Genomic DNA, 20863 nt, shown 5'->3' on the forward strand with positions numbered 1-20863 from the left:
TTTTCAACAGGACAATGACCCCAAACACACCTCATGCTGTGTAAGGGCTACTTGACCAAGAAGGAGAGTGATGGAGTGCTGCATCAGATGACCTGGCCTTCACAATCATCCGACCTCAATCCAATTGAGATGGTTTGGGAAGAGTTGGACCGCAGAGTGAAGAAAAAGCAGCCAACAACTGCTCAGCATTTGTGGGAACACTTTCAAGATTTTTGGAAAAGCATTCCTCATGAAACTGGTTGAGAGAATGACAATAGTGTGCAAAGCTGTCATCAAGGCAAAGGGTGGCTACTTTGAAGAATCTCAAATATAAAATATATTTTGAATTGTTTAACACTTTTTTTGGTTACTACATGATTCCACATGTGTTATTTCATTGTTTTGATGTCTTCACTATTATTTTACAATGTAGAATATAGTAAAAAAAAATAATAATCCCCGGAATGAGTAGGTGTCTCCAAACATTTGACTGGTACTGTATATTCTATATATATATATATATATATATATATATATATATATATATATATATATATATATATGATAGGATAGATATATATATATATATTCTATACCCACTAAAATATATCAAAGCAGCAGCTATTGGTCAGTCGGAGGAATTGTTTTGTCCAACTTTAACTGTTTAAATATCCTTCAGCCATAACGAGGACACAGAAATAAAACAAAGAGATGAGACAAAAAAAAAAAAAGCGAATAAATTACAACTATTCATTCACCAAACACCACAATAATCTGTGAAGTTTAGTATTCTGCAGAAAAAAAAGAAAATAAACGTTCCTCTACAAATAGACATTTGTTCTAGGAGAGAGTCTATGCCGTCCCACATTTCCAAACTGTTTAGTCATTGTTCAAAGGAAAAGAACACAAGCATTGATACACTTCTCTTTGTTTATAAGCCATATATAAAAAGGCCACTATCTGAAAACATTTTCACTTGAAAACGAAACAGGAGAATGGAGGAGAGATGGGACAGCCTGGGGAGGAGAGATGGGACAGCCTGGGGAGGAGAGATGGGACAGAGAGACAGAGACAGAGAGAGAGAGAGAGAGAGAGAGAGAGAGAGAGAGAGAGAGAGAGAGAGAGAGAGAGAGAGAGAGAGAGAGAGAGAGAGAGAGAGAGAGAGAGAGAGAGAGAGAGAGACAGAGAGAGAGAGACAGAGAGAGAGAGAGAGAGAGAGAGAGAGAGAGAGAGAGACACACACAGAGAGAGACACAGAGAGAGACACAGAGAGAGACACAGAGAGAGACACAGAGAGACAGAGAGAGACAGAGAGAGACAGAGAGAGACAGAGAGAGACAGAGAGAGACAGAGAGAGACAGAGAGAGACAGAGACAGAGAGAGAGAGATCTGGAGCAGCCTTATGGTTCTTTAAGCTGTGTGTTCGCAGTTTTTTTTTCTTTTTTTCCCAGCGACCAGTCCTGGAAACTTGGCAATTGTGAAAAACAAAATAAAGAGAGTAGAAAGTTGTAGTAGATGATTCTGGATAAATGCGAAAATGTCTCAACATATACCAAAACGTTTGCATCCTGTGCCGCCATGCTTGGCAGCTGTGAGGAAGAAATGAAAAAAAAGTCCTGAGATCTGTTTTTTGATTTGTTTTTTTGAAGGGCTAGGGAAAGAGTAATACAATAAAAAATAAAAAAATTAGAAAACGACAGAATCAAAGGAGCTGAAGAGAAGAGAAAATGTTAGGAAGGGCTGGATCTGGGCAACGATAAGATTCGTCCGTTTTTCTTGCCACCGTTCATGTGCGTGTAGGGCACGTGTTCCTCGTAATTGCCCCTCAGGCCTTGACTAGGTCCCTCATCTCTGGACAGACTGTCTCTGTCCTCTCTCTGGGAGTAGGACGACGGGTCCAGCGGGATGCTCTCCATGTTCTCCAGGTCCAAGTCAAACTCCTCCGTCTCCGGGGGCTTGTTCTCCTCGCTGTAGAAGAAGGACACCTCCTGGAAACTGGGGTGAAGGTCCTCCTTTAACATCTCGATGATTTCCTGGAAGGTGGGACGCATCTTGGGGTTGTACTGCCAGCACATAGACATCAGGTTGTGGCTGAGGGAGGAGGAGAGGGAGAAAGATGGTGGAGAAGGAGAAAGATGAATGAACGAGAGAGAATCTATGTGCTATATGCACAAGCAGCTCACCTCGGTTAGTCCCCATTGAAACACAACTAGCCCTGGAATATTGTATGCATGTAGTAGTTGGTAACTCAAACTGTTAACCAATTCAAAATAATATACATTGTGTACTTTGTATGCTTGGTAGTGGATATCAACGTAAAAGACAACTGAGACTTGGTCACTACACTACAGACAGAGAGAGTTAGTCACTACACTACAGAGAGAACAGGGAGACTTAGTCAATACACTACAGACAGACAGAGAGAACAGGGATACTTGGTCACTACACTACAGACAGAGAGAGGACAGGGAGAGTTGGTCACTACACTACAGAGAGAACAGGGAGAGTTGGTCACTACACTACAGACAGACAGAGAGAACAGGGAGACTTGGTCACTACACTACAGACAGAGAGAGTTAGTCACTACACTACAGAGAGAACAGGGAGACTTAGTCAATACACTACAGACAGACAGAGAGAACAGGGAGAGTTAGTCACTACACTACAGACAGAGAGAGTACAGGGAGAGTTGGTCACTACACTACAGACAAAGAGAACAGGGAGACTAAAAGTCTAGTGTTTGAGACACTTACATCCTCTGTTCACAGTTCTCTGGTCTGTCCAGGTATCCTCCGTCCATGACGAACTTGAGGACCTGTTCATTGGACAGGCCCTGGTACGGCTGCTCTGCCAGGGTACTGACCTCCCACAACACCACGCCAAACGACCTGGGGTCAGACAGACAGACATGACCGGATAGATATTATCTCAAGACAAAAAAAACCACAAAAAAAAACAGGATGTGAATAAGGAAATAAAAGACTAGTGGCCTCAAATTCAACTCTGGACCTTGAAACCAGTTAATCTGTTTTATTTTAATCGTCTACGGGGCTGATTTAGACCTGGGACATTAGGTGGCTACAATTAATCATCAGGTAGAACAGCAAACCAGCAGTAGTCTGGATGTCGCAGGCCATAGCTAGGGTTAGATTTGAATCCCCCCCTGGACTAGTGTAACAACAGAATAGAACAATGCTGACAGAGTTACTGTAGACACAAAGGGGGCTGTAATGGGGGGGGGTTCTTGCTCATCAAGAGATTGAATAGAGTGGCTGAAACAGGTCGAGTAGACAGGCCTTTATGACATCAGCGACAGCCCAGGTGTATCCTCTTCCTCACCAGCAGTCTGAATGAGCGGTGAACACTCCGTCCTTGAGCGACTCAGGAGCCATCCACCTGACAGGAAGCAGACCCTTCCCTCCCTTGCGGTAGTAGTCCGTCTCGTAGATATCTCTGGTCATACCAAAGTCTGGAGAAACACAGTCGTGTATATATATATATATACATACATAAATATCAACCACAGGCACACACAAGCCGCTTTGTTACAATACAGCATTCTACCACTCCTGAAATATTAACCCAAGTCTCATACACCAGGCATGATGTACTTGTTGAAATAGTACCATCACAGAGAGAATCACATGTTTGGTACCATCACAGAGAGAATCACATGTACTGTACTGTCTTAATGTACTGTACCATCACAGAGAGAATCACATGTTTGGTACCATCACAGAGAAAATCACATGTACTGTACTGTCTTAATGTAGTGTACCATCACAGAGAGAATCACATGTTTGGTACCATCACAGAGAGAATCATATGTACTGTACTGTCTTAATGTACTGTACCATCACAGAAAGAATCACATGTTTGGTACCATCACAGAGAGAATCACATGTACTGTACTGTCTTAATGTACTGTACCATCACAGAAAGAATCACATGTTTGGTACAGTCTTAATGTAGTGTACCATCACAGAGAGAATCACTTGTTTGGTACCATCACAGAGAGAATCACATGTTTGGTACCATCACAGAGAGAATCACATGTTTGGTACAGTCTTAATGTAATGTACCATCACAGAGAGAATCACATGTTTGGTACAGTCTTAATGTACTGTACCATCACAGAGAGAATCACATGTTTGGTACCATCACAGAGAGAATCACATGTTTGGTACAGTCTTAATGTAATGTACCATCACAGAGAGAATCACATGTTTGGTACAGTCTTAATGTACTGTACCATCACAGAGAGAATCACATGTTTGGTACCATCACAGAGAGAATCACATGTTTGGTACAGTCTTAATGTAGTGTACCATCACAGAGATAATCACATGTTTGGTACCATCACAGAGAGAATCACATGTTTGGTACAATCTTAATGTAATGTACCATCAATGAGAGAATCACATGTTTGGTACCATCACAGAGAGAATCACATGTTTGGTACAATCTTAATGTAATGTACCATCACAGAGAGAATCACATGTTTGGTACCATCACAGAGAGAATCACATGTTTGGTACCATCACAGAGAGAATCACATGTTTGGTACCATCACAGAGAGAATCACATGTTTGGTACAGTCTTAATGTACTGTACCATCACAGAAAGAATCACATGTTTGGTACCATCACAGAGAGAATCACATGTACTGTACTGTCTTAATGTACTGTACCATCACAGAGAGAATCACATGTTTGGTACCATCACAGAGAGAATCACATGTACTGTACTGTCTTAATGTACTGTACCATCACAGAGAGAATCACATGTTTGGTACAGTCTTAATGCACTGTACCATCACAGAGAGAATCACATGTTTGGTACCATCACAGAGAGAATCACATGTTTGGTACAGTCTTAATGTACTGTACCATCACAGAGAGAATCACATGTTTGGTACAGTCTTAATGCACTGTACCATCACAGAGAGAATCACATGTTTGGTACCATCACAGAGAGAATCACATGTTTGGTACAGTCTTAATGTACTGTACCATCACAGAGAGAATCACATGTTTGGTACCATCACAGAGAGAATCACATGTTTGGTACAGTCTTAATGTAATGTACCATCACAGAGAGAATCACATGTTTGGTACCATCACAGAGAGAATCACATGTTTGGTACAGTCTTAATGTACTGTACCTCCGATCTTGACGGTGTTGTCCTCAGCCACCATGCAGTTCCTGGCAGCTAGATCTCTGTGGACAAACTTCTTGGCGTTGAGGTAGGCCATGCCGTCTGCTATCTCTCCTGACATCTGGATCATCTCTTTCAGTGTGGGAGGGGGCTTCCCTGTGGGGTTACTCTCGGAGTCTGGACGGAGGGCCCGCAAGAAGCTCTTCAGATCCCCGTGGGTCATCAGCTCCATCACCACCAGAGTCGGCTGGCCCTTAGACACCACACCCAGCAGACGCACCTACAGACAGAGAGAACAGGGAGAGTTGGTCACTACACTACAGACAGAGAGAGTTGGTCACTACACTACAGACAGAGAGAGTTAGTCACTACACTGCAGACAGAGAGAACAGGGAGAGTTGGTCACTACAGACAGACAGAGAGAACAGGGAGAGTTGGTCACTACACTACAGACAGACAGAGAGAACAGGGAGAGTTGGTCACTACACTACAGACAGGGAGATTTAGTCACTACACTACAGACAGACAGAGAGAACAGGGAGAGTTGGTCACTGCACTATAGACAGAGAGAGTTAATCACTACACTACAGACAGAGAGAACATGGAGACTTAGTCACTACACTACAGACAGAGAGAACAGGGAGACGTAGTCACTACACTACAGACAGAGAGAACAGGGAGACGTAGTCACTACACTACAGACAGAGAGAGTTAGTCACTACACTACAGACAGAGATAATTAGTCACTACACTACAGACAGAGATAATTAGTCACTACACTACAGACAGAGATAATTAGTCACTACACTACAGACAGAGAGAGTTAGTCACTACACTACAGACAGAGATAATTAGTCACTACACTACAGACAGAGATAATTAGTCACTACACTACAGACAGAGATAATTAGTCACTACACTACAGACAGAGATAATTAGTCACTACACTACAGACAGAGATAATTAGTCACTACACTACAGACAGAGATAATTAGTCACTACACTACAGACAGAGATAATTAGTCACTACACTACAGACAGAGATAATTAGTCACTACACTACAGACAGAGATAATTAGTCACTACACTACAGACAGAGATAATTAGTCACTACACTACAGACAGAGAGAACAGGGAGAGTTAAGAACATTAAAATATATATGTACACATTTCTCTACATAATAACTTGAGAAAATCTACTCAATTTAAAGATGGGCTCCACAATAGGGGAAACAGCGCCAACGTCCGCCCCTGTTATTGTTTTTGTTGCCCAAGCGGAGGGGAGGAGCGTCGTGTCACGTGCAGTACATATTCTGACAGTAATATATTATATAGTGAATGAATAGGTTTCTTACCACATGGTGGCAGCTGAAGGCCTTCATGACGGAGGCTTCGTTGAGGAACTCGATCCTCTCTCTCAGACTGGCCGACTCGTTGACCGTCTTCACTGCCACGCGCGTGTCCGGCTCGCCCTTCACGATGTCCTTGGCGACGCCCTCGTAGACCATGCCAAACGAGCCCTGACCCAGCTCCTTGAGGATGTTGATCTTTTCCCTCGCCACCTCCCAGTCATCCGGTATGTATACTACACCACACAAAGGGAACAAAGTTATCCTATTAGTTCACTACTTAATACCTAATGTACTTAATACCTAATGTGCTTAATACCTAATGTGCTTAATACCTAATGTGCTTAATACCTAATGTGCTTAATACCTAATGTGCTTAATACTTAATACCCAATGTACTTAATACCCAATGTACTTAATACCTAATGTACTTAATACCTAATGTACTTAATACCTAATGTACTTAATACATAATGTACTTAATACATAATGTACTTAATACCTAATGTACTTAATACTTAATGTATTACACTGTTTGTTTTTTAGCACATACACCATCTCACAGGAAAACAGACCGGTTTGAGGTGGGGTTCGTGGTTGTCCTTACCGTCGCTGGCGCTCAGGTACTCCGGGTTGGACGAGGCGATCAGAGGTCCAGTGGGTCCCTCAATTTGTCTGATACACACGGTCAAAAGAAGAGTCAAAGATATTCTTGCATATTTGTTTATTTGTCTTGCCAAGCCATCATTGTAAATAATTACCTGGCTGGTAAAAATAAAAGGCAAAATAAATAAAATGATACCAAAAAAAAGTCTTACTTTTTCTTATAGACCATGAAGACTCCGCCTCCCACGAAGAGCAGCAGGATGAAGCAGATGACTGGGCCAATGATAATGTTCAGTGAAACAATGTCCTCTGCAACAAACACAGCAAGCAGCCATTGGTCAGTCACGGTCATGGCAACATGATCTGTTCAAATGTGTCCAGAGTATGCTGTACTCCCCCATGTGTGGGGGGGTGGAAGTGATGTTCTTTTATTGTCATGTTTTTCTGACGCGTGTGAAAAAAAACAAATAATTTGCAATAAATATATCGCAAAACAATATATATAATTTCAGACAAAGTAAGTACATTGGCCCAGGTGGGCAGGACCTACTGTCGGGCATGAAGAAATAGGTGGGTTTAGTCCAGGAGCCATTTCCTGCCAGCGAGGTGGCACGGATCTTCACAGTGTAGTTCCCAGGATGCACCACACGAAGCCTGCAGCCTCCGATCTGGGCGTAGGTCTTCCTGGACACGCAGTGATGCAGCTCCTGGAACGCAGATTAATACAGGGTTATAGAGTGGTTATAGCAAGGTAATTCCACTAAATCACACGCAGTGATGCAGCTCCTGGAACGCAGATTAATACAGGGTTATAGAGTGGTTATAGCAAGGTAATTCCACTAAATCACACGCAGTGATGCAGCTCCTGGAACACAGATTAATACAGGGTTATAGAGTGGTTATAGCAAGGTAATTCCACTAAATCACACGCAGTGATGCAGCTCCTGGAACACAGATTAATACAGGGTTATAGAGTGGTTATAGCAAGGTCATTCCACTAAATCACACGCAGTGATGCAGCTCCTGGAACGCAGATTAATACAGGGTTATAGAGTGGTTATAGCAAGGTAATTCCACTAAATCACACGCAGTGTTGTATAAAGGGTGTGACTGTGAGTATCAGGGTTTATAATAGACGAGGCGTCGCTGGCCGTAACAACAAAGTCTGCGAATCAAAGCTTTCAACCTAGCATACTAACACTCAATCTTGTCAATATATTATCTTACATACAACAACAAAATAAGAAGCATATATGATTACCTTTCACAATTAAATATTTGTCCAGATTTCTTTAAACCACTGTCCGTGTCAGTAAAAAGTACAGAGCATTGTCATTGTCATTGCAGAGGAATCAAAGCTCTTAATTCCTTGGTTACTGAGACATCTATTTGTTTACACGAGGGGAAGGGAGGGTGGGTGCAGTTCCTGTTTCAATCGCCATGGTAACAGATCTACTACAGGCTCCCTGGGTAAGACGGTGCAGTAGTGAATACCAATGAGTGATGAGTCCACACATTCAGCACACACACACACACACTACAGGGGGTGACAATCAGAACTATAGACAAACCGTAGATTTTCTTTCATAATTGCTGTGGCTGTTTTTCAGCATAATGCACAAGACCATGATTATGAGCCCTGACAATATGGTTGAAAAACAACTAGCCAGTATCAAATTCAGACTGTAGCAACCAGGTATGCACCTAATAAACTAATCCTGGCCCAAATAATAGGAACGGTTTGTAACACAAACCTAATAACACCCCGTCACTGCCCTTTCCGAGCCAAACACCTACAAATGACTACTACTGTAAACTCAAGTCAACAAACATCCAAAACAAGTAAGAGCAAGGGGGAAATGGATTGATAGAAACAGTTATTTGATTCTAGTATTAGTCCTGACCTCAGGGTCACCTATCTATCCTCCTGTAGCTGAATCTAGTATTGGTACTGATCTCAGGGTCACCTATCTATCCTCCTGTAGCTGAGTCTAGTATTGGTACTGACCTCAGGGTCACCTATCTATCCCCCTGTAGCTGAGTCTAGTGTTGGTATTGCCCTCAGGGTCACCTATCTATCCTCCTGTAGCTGAGTCTAGTATTGGTACTGACCTCAGGGTCACCTATCTATCCCCCTGTAGCTGAGTCTAGTATTGGTATTGCCCTCAGGGTCACCTATCTATCCTCCTGTAGCTGAGTCTAGTATTGGTACTGACCTCAGGGTCACCTATCTATCCCCCTGTAGCTGAGTCTAGTGTTGGTATTGCCCTCAGGGTCACCTATCTATCCTCCTGTAGCTGAGTCTAGTATTGGTACTGACCTCAGGGTCACCTATCTATCCCCCTGTAGCTGAGTCTAGTATTGGTACTGACCTCAGGGTCACCTATCTATCCTACAGTATTTGATTCTAGTATTGGTACTGGCCTCAGGGTCACCTATCCTACAGTATTTGATTCTAGTATTGGTCCTGACCTCAGGGTCACCTACCCTCCTGTATTTGATTCTAGTATTGGTACTGACCTCAGGGTCACCTATCCTCCTGTAATTGATCTCGTACAGGATGATCATGCCGTTGGGGGCTTTGGGTTCCAGCCACTTGATGTGGACAGAGTCTGGGTTCTCCAACACAATCTCATGGCTCACCTGGCCCACAATGTCATCAGCTTTCTCTGCAGGGAGAGGAGAACACAGGCAGAACCATCATTAGTGTGTGCGACTGTGTACAGCCTTACCCTCGGGCATGCTGTAGTCTGTTAGTGTGTGTGACTGTGTACAGCCTTACCCTCAGGCATGCTGTAGTCTGTTACTGTGTGTGACTGTGTACAGCCTTACCCTTGGGCATGCTGTAGTCTGTTACAGTGTACAGCCTTACCCTTGGGCATGCTGTAGTCTGTTACTGTGTACAGCCTTACCCTCGGGCATGCTGTAGTCTGTTACTGTGTGGGACTGTGTACAGCCTTACCCTCGGGCATGCTGTAGTCTGTTACAGTGTACAGCCTTACCCTTGGGCATGCTGTAGTCTGTTACTGTGTACAGCCTTACCCTCGGGCATGCTGTAGTCTGTTACTGTGTGGGACTGTGTACAGCCTTACCCTCGGGCATGCTGTAGTCTGTTACAGTGTACAGCCTTACCCTTGGGCATGCTGTAGTCTGTTACTGTGTACAGCCTTACCCTCGGGCATGCTGTAGTCTGTTAGTGTGTGCGACTGTGTACAGCCTTACCCTCGGGTATGCTGTAGTCTGTTCCTGTGTACTGCCTTACCCTCGGGCATGCTGTAGTCTGTTACTGTGTGTGACTGTGTACAGCCTTACCCTCGGGCATGCTGTAGTCTGTTACTGTGTGCGACTGTGTACAGCCTTACCCTCGGGCATGCTGTAGTCTGTTACTGTGTGCGACTGTGTACTGCCTTACCCTCGGGCATGCTGTAGTCTGTTACTGTGTGCGACTGTGTACAGCCTTACCCTCGGGCATGCTGTAGTCTGTTACTGTGTACAGCCTTACCCTCGGGCATGCTGTAGTCTGTTAGTGTGTACTGCCTTACCCTCGGGCATGCTGTAGTCTGTTACTGTGTACTGCCTTACCCTCGGGCATGCTGTAGTCTGTTAGTGTGTACTGCCTTACCCTCGGGCATGGTGCGCGCGCTGACGTAAGTGGCCATGCTGCAGCGTTGTGAGTCCGAGGGGTGGTTACAACCATGGATCTCTATCTGGTAGCTGGTGAAGTGGCGCAGGTTGGAGATGACGGTTGACTCCTTGGCGAACACCACAAGTGTCACCTTGGAGCCCTCCGCCCCCTCGCCCTCTGGGCTGGGCGTGGTCGACGCGTTGGGCAGGGTGGGGGGAGTGGTCAGGAAGCGAGGCAGGGTGGCGTTGGCCACACCCACTGAGCGGCGTCGACGAGACGGTCTGAAGAAGAAAAGGCCAGGGGAGATGAGGCGTGTTACACAGGAAACAAAGAGCGAAGACTAAAACAGTTCTAAGCAGAAGGAAAGTCATTGATAACTTTCACAATAATCAAAGACCTGGTTGTCCTATGGGACTAACCTACCTACCATACAGACCTCTGCTGAAGCTCCACGTTGGTTTCTCCAACCTAGAAAGCCCATTTTAACAACCCAACACAGCACCTAAATCAAAAAGTGTTTGACCAATTGTCATGAATTGACCTACTCTTCTCCATGCAAGGTTAGGTGAAGAGAGAAAGAGGCGTTGCGAGTTAAGAGTCTATAGTAAGTAGTCTTGTCCTCTGGTCACAAGGTCCTTTAACTTAAGCCTGACTTTTACAACACCAATCTACTGACTCGGAGCGCCAAGTCTAGGTCCAAGAGGCTTCTAAACAGCTTCTACCCCCAAGCCATAAGACTCCTGAACGCCTAATCAAATTGCTACCCAGACTATTTGCATTGCGCCCCCCCCCTCTTTTACACCACTGCTACTCTCTGTTGTTATCATCTATTCATAGTTACTTAATAACTCTACCTACATGTACATATTACCTCAACTAACCAGTGCCTACCACACATTGACTCTGTACCGGTACCCCCCAGTACATAGTGTCCACATTAACTCTGTACCGGTACCCCCTGTATATAGCCCCCACACACTGACTCTGTACCGGAACCCCCCCTTGTATATAGCCTCCACATTGACTCTGTACCGGTACCCCCTGTATATAGCCTCCACATTGACTCTGTACCGGTACCACCTGTATTTAGCCTCCACATTGACTCTGTACCGGTACCCCCTGTATATAGCCTCCACATTGACTCTGTACCAGTACCCCCTGTATATAGCCTCCACATTGACTCTGTACCGGTACCCCCTGTATATAGTCTCCACACTGACTCTGTACCGGAACCCCCCCTTGTATATAGCCTCCACATTGACTCTGTACCGGTACCCCCCTGTATATAGCCTCCACATTGACTCTGTACCGGTACCCCCTGTATATAGCCTCCACATTGACTCTGTACCGGTACCACCTGTATTTAGCCTCCACATTGACTCTGTACCGGTACCCCCTGTATATAGCCTCCACATTGACTCTGTACCAGTACCCCCTGTATATAGCCTCCACATTGACTCTGTACCGGTACACCCTGTATATAGCCTCCACATTGACTCTGTACCGGTACCCCCTGTATATAGCCTCCACATTGACTCTGTACCAGTACCCCCTGTATATAGCCTCAACATTGACTCTGTACCGGTACACCCTGTATATAGCCTCCACATTGACTCTGTACCGGTACCCCCTGTATATAGCCTCCACATTGACTCTGTACCAGTACCCCCTGTATATAGCCTCCACATTGACTCTGTACCGGTACACCCTGTATATAGCCTCCAAATTGACTCTGTACCAGTACCCCCTGTATATAGCCTCCACATTGACTCTGTACTGGTACCACCTGTATGTAGCCTCCACATTGACTCTGTACCGGTACCACCTGTATTTAGCCTCCACATTGACTCTGTACCGGTACCCCCTGTATATAGCCTCCACATTGACTCTGTACCGTAATACCCTGTATATAGCCTCCACATTGACTCTGTACCGTAATACTCTGTACCGGTACCCCCTGTATATAGCCTCCACATTGACTCTGTACCGGTACCCCCTGTATATAGTCTCCACATTGACTCTGTACCGGTACCCCCTGTATATAGCCTCCACATTGACTCTGTACCAGTACCCCCTGTATATAGTCTCCACATTGACTCTGTACCGGTACCCCCTGTATATAACCTCCACATTGACTCTGTACCGGTACCCCCTGTATATATAGCCTCCACATTGACTCTGTACCGGTACCCCCTGTATATAGTCTCCACATTGACTCTGTACCGGTATCCCCTGTATACAGCCTCCACATTGACTCTGTACCGGTACCCCCTGTATATAGTCTCCACATTGACTCTGTACCGGTATCCCCTGTATATATAGCCTCCACATTGACTCTGTACCGGTACCCCCTGTATATAGTCTCCACATTGACTCTGTACCGGTACACCCTGTATATAGCCTCCACATTGACTCTGTACCGGTACCCCCTGTATATAGTCTCCACATTGACTCTGTACCGGTACACCCTGTATATATAGCCTCCACATTGACTCTGTACCGGTACCCCCTGTATATAGTCTCCACATTGACTCTGTACCGGTACCCCCTGTATATATAGCCTCCACATTGACTCTGTACTGGTACCCCCTGTATATAGTCTCCACATTGACTCTGTACCGGTACCCCCTGTATATAGTCTCCACATTGACTCTGTACCAGTACCCCCTGTATATAGCCTCCACATTGACTCTGTACCGGTACCCCCCTGTATATAGTCTCATTATTATTTTACTGCTGCTTTAATTACTTTAATTCTAATCCATTTAAAAAACTGCATTGTTGGTTAGGGGCTCGTAAGTAAGCATTTCACTGTAAGGTCTACTACACCTGTTGTATTCAGCATTTCACTGTAAGGTCTACTACACCTGTTGTATTCAGCATTTCACTGTAAGGTCTACCTACACCTGTTGTATTCAGCATTTCACTGTTAGGTCTACTACACCTGTTGTATTCAGCATTTCACTGTAAGGTCTACCTACACCTGTTGTATTCAGCATTTCACTGTAAGGTCTACTACACCTGTTGTATTCAGCATTTCACTGTAAGGTCTACAACACCTGTTGTATTCAGCATTTCACTGTAAGGTCTACAACACCTGTTGTATTCAGCATTTCACTGTAAGGTCTACTACACCTGTTGTATTCAGCATTTCACTGTAAGGTCTACTACACCTGTTGTATTCAGCATTTCACTGTAAGGTCTACTACACCTGTTGTATTCAGCATTTCACTGTAAGGTCTACTACACCTGTTGTATTCAGCATTTCACTGTAAGGTCTACTACACCTGTTGTATTCAGCATTTCACTGTAAGGTCTACTACACCTGTTGTATTCAGCATTTCACTGTAAGGTCTACTACACCTGTTGTATTCAGCATTTCACTGTAAGGTCTACAACACCTGTTGTATTCAGCATTTCACTGTAAGGTCTACTACACCTGTTGTATTCAGCATTTCACTGTAAGGTCTACTACACCTGTTGTATTCAGCATTTCACTGTAAGGTCTACTACACCTGTTGTATTCAGCATTTCACTGTAAGGTCTACTACACCTGTTGTATTCAGCATTTCACTGTAAGGTCTACCTACACCTGTTGTATTCAGCATTTCACTGTAAGGTCTACCTACACCTGTTGTATTCAGCATTTCACTGTAAGGTCTACTACACCTGTTGTATTCACCATTTCACTGTAAGGTCTACTACACCTGTTGTATTCAGCATTTCACTGTAAGGTCTACTACACCTGTTGTATTCAGCATTTCACTGTAAGGTCTACCTACACCTGTTGTATTCAGCATTTCATTGTAAGGTCTACTACACCTGTTGTATTCAGCATTTCACTGTAAGGTCTACCTACACCTGTTGTATTCAGAATTTCACTGTAAGGTCTACTACACCTGTTGTATTCAGCATTTCATTGTAAGGTCTACTACACCTGTTGTATTCAGCATTTCACTGTAAGGTCTACTACACCTGTTGTATTCAGCATTTCACTGTGAGGTCTACTACACCTGTTGTATTCAGCATTTCATTGTAAGGTTCTCATCCACAGTCAGCCAGGTGGAAAGGCTGCAGTTACACTCATCACCAACAGATGGAGCCACAGAGTCTTCTGCTAGCCTAGCAGCCAGCCAGTCAACTAGGTTTGTTTAAGTTTGAGTTGACTACAGACTGAGCAGTGTTGAGAACAGAACAGGTTGTGGCTGATAAGAGGAGAAACCATATAAAAATACATCTATTTCTATGGCAGCTACAGTTTAGTTGTATTGTTTGTACATCGTTATATTTTTGATTTGTGTGACTGTTCTTGTCTATCAGTGTATCAAGTGCTTAGTTACTTGTCATGTCCTGTGTTTATGTAGAACCCCAGGAAGAGTAGCTGCTTCTTCTATAAAAGCTAAATGGGGATCCTGATAAACAAGCAAGTATGACCCTACTACTACAGAGAGTTGAAGGAAGTTCCAACTTCCCCCTGGGCCCAAAAATCAGCTTTTTATTTTCTTATCTTCCTAATAGTTGAGGTTCACATTTTGGGATGGTAATCTGATGCTTGATCAGATCACGTGGTTCGACTGAGGCAACTTCTTCCTCAGCAGGCAGGGTGACATCAGCATAGAGTGACTTTATCCATCTGTCACCGTGAGTGGGCTGAGCCCACAGTTATGATGTCACAGTGAGCCTTCAGAATGCTGGCTGCCTGGCTGAGCACACAGTTATGATGTCACAGTGAGTCTTCAGAACGCTGGCTGCCTGGCTGAGCACACAGTTATGATGTCACAGTGAGTCTTCAGAACACTGGCTGTGACAGTGTGGGGGTGATGCATTGATACAGACAGCACCACAGACAAACAGACAGGCAGAGAGAGACAGCCCCCACAGACAGACACAACCCGACAGACAGTCTGCACCAATGGACAGACTGACAGACGGACAGAGACTGCACCACGGACAAGAGATGGACGGTCAGACAGAGAGGGCTCCACAGACAGACAGCCAGCCAGCACCAGACGGACAGCACCAATGAGACAGACAGACGGACAGATTGAAAGATAGCACCACAGACAGACAGACAGACAGCACCACAGACAGATGGACAGACTGAAAGATGGCACCACTGACAGACATATAGCACCACAGATAGACAGCACCACAGACAGACACAGCACCACAGACACAGAGAGCACCACAGACACAGAGAGCACCACAGACAGACAGACTGCACCACAGACATACACAGCACCACAGACAGACATTCAGGAGGGCCCCACAGACAGACAGACAGCACAGACAGACAGACAGCACCACAGACAGACAGCACCACAGACAGACAGCACCACAGACAGACAGATGGACAGACTGAAAGACAGCACCACTGACAGACATATAGAACCAGACAGACAGACACAGCACCACAGACAGACAGCACCACTGACAGAGAGCACCAGACAGACAGCACCAGACAGACAGCACCAGACAGACAGCACCAGACAGACAGCACCAGACAGACAGCCATACAGGCAGCACCACTGACAGACAGCACCACAGACAGACAGATGGACAGACTGAAAGACAGCACCACTTACAGACAGACAGCACCACAGACAGACAGCACCACAGACAGGCGGATAGACAGCACCACTAACAGCACCACCGACAGACAGATGGACAGACTGAAAGATATCACCACTGACTGACAGACAGCACCGCCGACAGACAGCGCCACCGACAGACAGCGGCGACAGACAGACAGCGCCGCCGACAGACAGACAGCGCCGCCGACAGAGCTGCTGACAGACAGACAGCGCCGCTGACAGACAGACAGCACCACTGAACACACTCCCCCATGTTGGCCATGTCACTACACTACCAGATAAATACAGACAGTCAGTAGAACAACAGACCTCCCAAAATGGCATCAGAACAGAACTAGCCAGGTCTGAACCAGGTCAGTACTGGGTCACGGTGGGTCACAAACAGTCTATCCATTCACGTGGTCCTCTGTAAGCTCAGTCAGTAGAGCATGGTGCTTGCAACACTGGGACAGTGGATTCAATTCCCAGGACCACACATACACAAAATGGATGCCACTTTGGATAAAAGCGTCATATATATACATACATACATGCATACATATACATATATATATATATATATATATATATATATTCACTCTACTGTCTGTCTCACTCTGCCGGACATCGCCACACCAGTAAGGTTTAGAGGGAAGGGGGGGAAGTAGGAGTAGTCTGGTCCTGTTGTCAGTCTGATCTCCTTGTTCACTTCCTATACCATAATTACCATGTCTTCCACTCAGACTCAGGATTAAACCCCAGCTGAGGTCTCAACTGTGTGTGTGTGTGTGTGTGTGTGTGTGTGTGTGTGTGTGTGTGTGTGTGTGTGTGTGTGTGTGTGTGTGTGTGTGTAGATCTAAATCGTGTTAGTTTATGTGTGGAGGTCTGAACAGTATGTGTGTAGCAGTCTAAAACGGCAGGGCGGCAGTCTGCATGAACGGATGGTAATGGGTACAATAATCACTCCCATGGGAAAGGGGGGGGTGGATGGGGGCACCAGACAACCCCCGACCCCCTTCCCCCTCTGCAGCTGGGTTCCGGAACAGAGCGTTAACAGGGACACACACGTCACACAGGGTTGGGGCTAGCTTGATAGCACGCTAGAACACACACACACATCCAGGGCCAAACAAAGGGAGCGCGGGGCCCCTAGCCTGAGGGAGGGACGGAGCACAGTGTTCCTGTGACTGTGTGAATAACAGCAACAGACCACTCAGGGCCCAGACACTGTAATTCCCCCCCCTCCACCCCACCCCACCCCACCAGCTAGCTACTAAATTACAGCTCGGCTGTAGTAGAAACGATAACATCTCTTGTGACTGGAGAGTTAAAGCAGAAGAGCCAAGGCCGGACCACACCGCTTGAAACCTCGGCAAAGCAGATGAGACCGACTCAGATAGTGATTTCCCATGACTCATCTCAGCATCTATGCACATGCCTTAAACGGGGAGGGTGTGTGTCAGCCCAGGGGCCTGTCAACAGCGCGTCTGAAAGCCAGCTCTGCCTGCTGGTCCACCTGCCAAAGAGCCTCTGGCGCCGACGCAACAGAACGCTACACAATTCATCTCTTCTCACATATTCCTGGAATTACGATCAGAAGGGGAACAGAACTCATAGAGGCTTTTACTAATTAAACCACGGTCTTCTTCACAGCGCTGACGCTCCATCATCATGCTTGGGTTGAGCAGGCATTTCAATTGTCACACAGAGGGAAAGACATTTTCCCAGAGCTCTCCACCAAGGCGATAACATTGATAGTTGTGAATTAACACACAAACACAGGATTGGAAGCACAGAGAGGTGGTGGGGGGGCGAGCTAGTTTCGTCACCACCCCCCCCCCCCCCCCCAACGAATTAGTGCATCAAATTACGCATTCCACCACTGACATAGAGCTGCTGGTTGTTGTGTTCTGATTGGCTGACAAGGTGAGGAGGGGCTGGGCATTAACACCAGCACTTGAACGCCATTGGCTTACCCATTGTCAGAAGAGTTGCTTACAGCAGGTGTTGTTCTGGAGGAATGAGAGATCAGCTGTGTTCAGGGCCTACCTGCCATCAGACTGTCTATACTTCACTTACAGTGGGGCAAAAAAGTATTTAGTCAGCCACCAATTGTGCAAGTTCTCCCACTTAAAAAGATGAGAGGGGCCTGTAATTTTCATCATAGGTACACTTCAACTATGACAGACAAAATGAGGGAAAAAAATCCAGACAATCACATTGTAGGATATAATGAATTTATTTGCAAATTATGGTGGAAAATAAGTATTTGGTCAAAAACAAAAGTTTATCTCAATACTTTGTTATATACCCTTTGTTGGCAATGACAGAGGTCAAATGTTTTCTGTAAGTCTTCACAAGGTTTTCACACACTGTTGCTGGTATTTTGGCCCATTCCTCCATGCAGATCTCCTCTAGAGCAGTGATGTTTTGGGGCTGTTGCTGGGCAACACAGATTTTCAACTCCCTCCAAAGATTTTCTATGGGGTTGAGATCTGGAGACTGGCTAGGCCACTCCAGACCCTTGAAATGCTTCTTACGAAGCCACTCCTTCGTTGCCCGGGCGGTGTGTTTGGGATCATTGTCATGCTGAAAGACCCAGCCACGTTTTATCTTCAATGCCCTTGCTGATGGAAGGAGGTTTTCACTCAAAATCTCACGATACATGGCCCCATTCTTTCCTTCCTTTACACGGATCAGTCGTCCTGGTCCCTTTGCAGAAAAACAGCCCCAAAGCATGATGTTTCCACCCCCATGCTTCACAGTAGGTATGGTGTTCTTTGGATGCAACTCAGCATTCTTTGTCCTCCAAACACGATGAGTTGAGTTTTTACCAAAAAGTTATATTTTGGTTTCATCTGACCATATGACATTCTCCCAATCTTCTTCTGGATCATCCAAACGCTCTCTAGTGAACTTCAGACGCGCCTGGACATGTACTGGCTTAAGCAGGGGGACACGTCTGGCACTGCAGGATTTGAGTCCCTGGCGGCGTAGTGTGTTACTGATGGTAGGCTTTGTTACTTTGGTCCCAGCTCTCATCATTTTGACCCCACGGGGTGAGATCTTGCGTGGAGCCCCAGATCGAGGGAGATTATCAGTGGTCTTGTATGTCTTCCATTTCCTAATAATTGCTCCCACAGTTGATTTCTTCAAACCAAGCTGCTTACCTATTGCAGATTCAGTCTTCCCAGCCTGGTGCAGGTCTACAATTTTGTTTCAGGTGTCCTTTGACAGCTCTTTGGTCTTGGCCATAGTGGAGTTTGGAGTGTGACTGTTTGAGGTTGTGGACAGGTGTCTTTTATACTGATAACAAGTTCAAACAGGTGCCATTAATACAGGTAGTGGAGGACAGAGGAGCCTCTTAAAGAAGAAGTTACACGTCTGTGAGAGACAGAAATCTTGCTTGTTTGTAGGTGACCAAATACTTATTTTCCACCATAATTTGCAAATAAATTCATAAAAAATCCTACAATGTGATTTTCTGGATTTTTTTTCTCATTTTGTCTGTCATAGTTGAAGTGTACCTATGATGAAAATTACAGGCCTCTCATCTTTTTAAGTGGGAGAACTTGCACAATTGGTGGCTGACTAAATACTTTTTTGCCCCACTGTATATTAACTGAATAGCCTTGTTAGGAGCGTACACTAGTCAATAGTCCTCAGTTTCAGGCAGGGTTCCCTGAGCTTTGGGGTAATTTCTGGAGGTATAGACGACTGTGATGCCTTTACTACAACGCCAAACTGTGACGCTACTACTGTTCTATGTTATGTTATGTTATGTTATGTTATGTTATAACAGTATGTTATGAAGGTATCTCTCCTGTTCTCATACCTGATCTCAACACTAATGTTATGAAGGTCTCTCTCCTGTTCTCATACCTGATCTCAACACTAATGTTATGAAGGCCTATCTCCTGTTCTCATACCTGATCTCAACACTAATGTTATGAAGGCCTCTCTACTGTTCTCATACCTGATCTCAACAGTTTGTGGATGTAACTCTGCTAAAATCATACACTCCATACACAAAAGTATGTGGACACCCCGTGAAATGAGTGGATTTGGCTATTTCAGCCACATCCTTTGCTGACAGGTGTATAAAATCGAGCACACTGCCATTCAATCTCCATAGACAAAACATTGGCAGTAGAATGGCCTTACTGAAGAGCTCAGTGACTTTCAACGTGGCACCGCCATAGGATGCCACCTTTCCAACAAGTCCGTTTGTAAAATTTCTGCCCTGGTCAACTGTAAGTGCTGTTAATTTGAAGTGACAACGTCTAGGAGCAACAACGGCTTAGCTGCGAAGTGGTAAGCCACACAAGCTCACAGAACGGGAATTCTGAAGCGCATCCTTGGTTGCAACACTCGCCAACGAGTTCCAAACTGCCTCTGGAAGCAACATCAGCACAAAAACTGTTCGTTGGGAAGTTCATGGAATGGGTTTCCATGGTTGAGCAGCTGCACACAAGCCTAAACTCACCACTCACCAATGCCAAGCATCAGCTGGCGAGGCGTAAAGCTTGTTGACATTGGACTCTGGAGCAGTGGAAATGCGTTCTCAGAAGTG

At 45.2% G+C, this 20863-nt stretch overlaps 1 protein-coding gene across 3 annotated transcripts in view; it reads right to left on the reverse strand.

Moving 5' to 3' along the window:
• Positions 1-897: 897 nt before the first annotated feature.
• Positions 898-20863, reverse strand: part of LOC100135870 (insulin receptor) — a 178037-nt gene continuing 158071 nt past the window's right edge. The window contains exons 11-21 of one of the 3 annotated variants that reach the window (XM_036978848.2): positions 18267-18302; positions 10715-10998; positions 9613-9761; positions 7643-7799; positions 7305-7401; positions 7094-7161; positions 6493-6722; positions 5144-5417; positions 3319-3448; positions 2733-2867; positions 898-2070 (exon numbers count right to left, since the gene is read on the reverse strand). In XM_036978848.2, coding sequence (XP_036834743.1) covers positions 1710-2070; positions 2733-2867; positions 3319-3448; positions 5144-5417; positions 6493-6722; positions 7094-7161; positions 7305-7401; positions 7643-7799; positions 9613-9761; positions 10715-10998; positions 18267-18302 — 1921 coding nt within the window. In that variant the 3' untranslated portion in view covers positions 898-1709. Of the gene's footprint in view, positions 2071-2732; positions 2868-3318; positions 3449-5143; positions 5418-6492; positions 6723-7093; positions 7162-7304; positions 7402-7642; positions 7800-7948; positions 8116-9612; positions 9762-10714; positions 10999-18266; positions 18303-20863 lie in introns of those variants that run through there. The other 2 variants (XM_036978849.2, XM_090236342.1) reach the window with 2 other exon arrangements.

This window comes from Oncorhynchus mykiss, chromosome 5 (genome assembly GCF_057628025.1).
Source record: "Oncorhynchus mykiss isolate SJ-2025 chromosome 5, ASM5762802v1, whole genome shotgun sequence".
In the NCBI taxonomy this organism is placed as follows: Eukaryota; Metazoa; Chordata; class Actinopteri; order Salmoniformes; family Salmonidae; genus Oncorhynchus; species Oncorhynchus mykiss.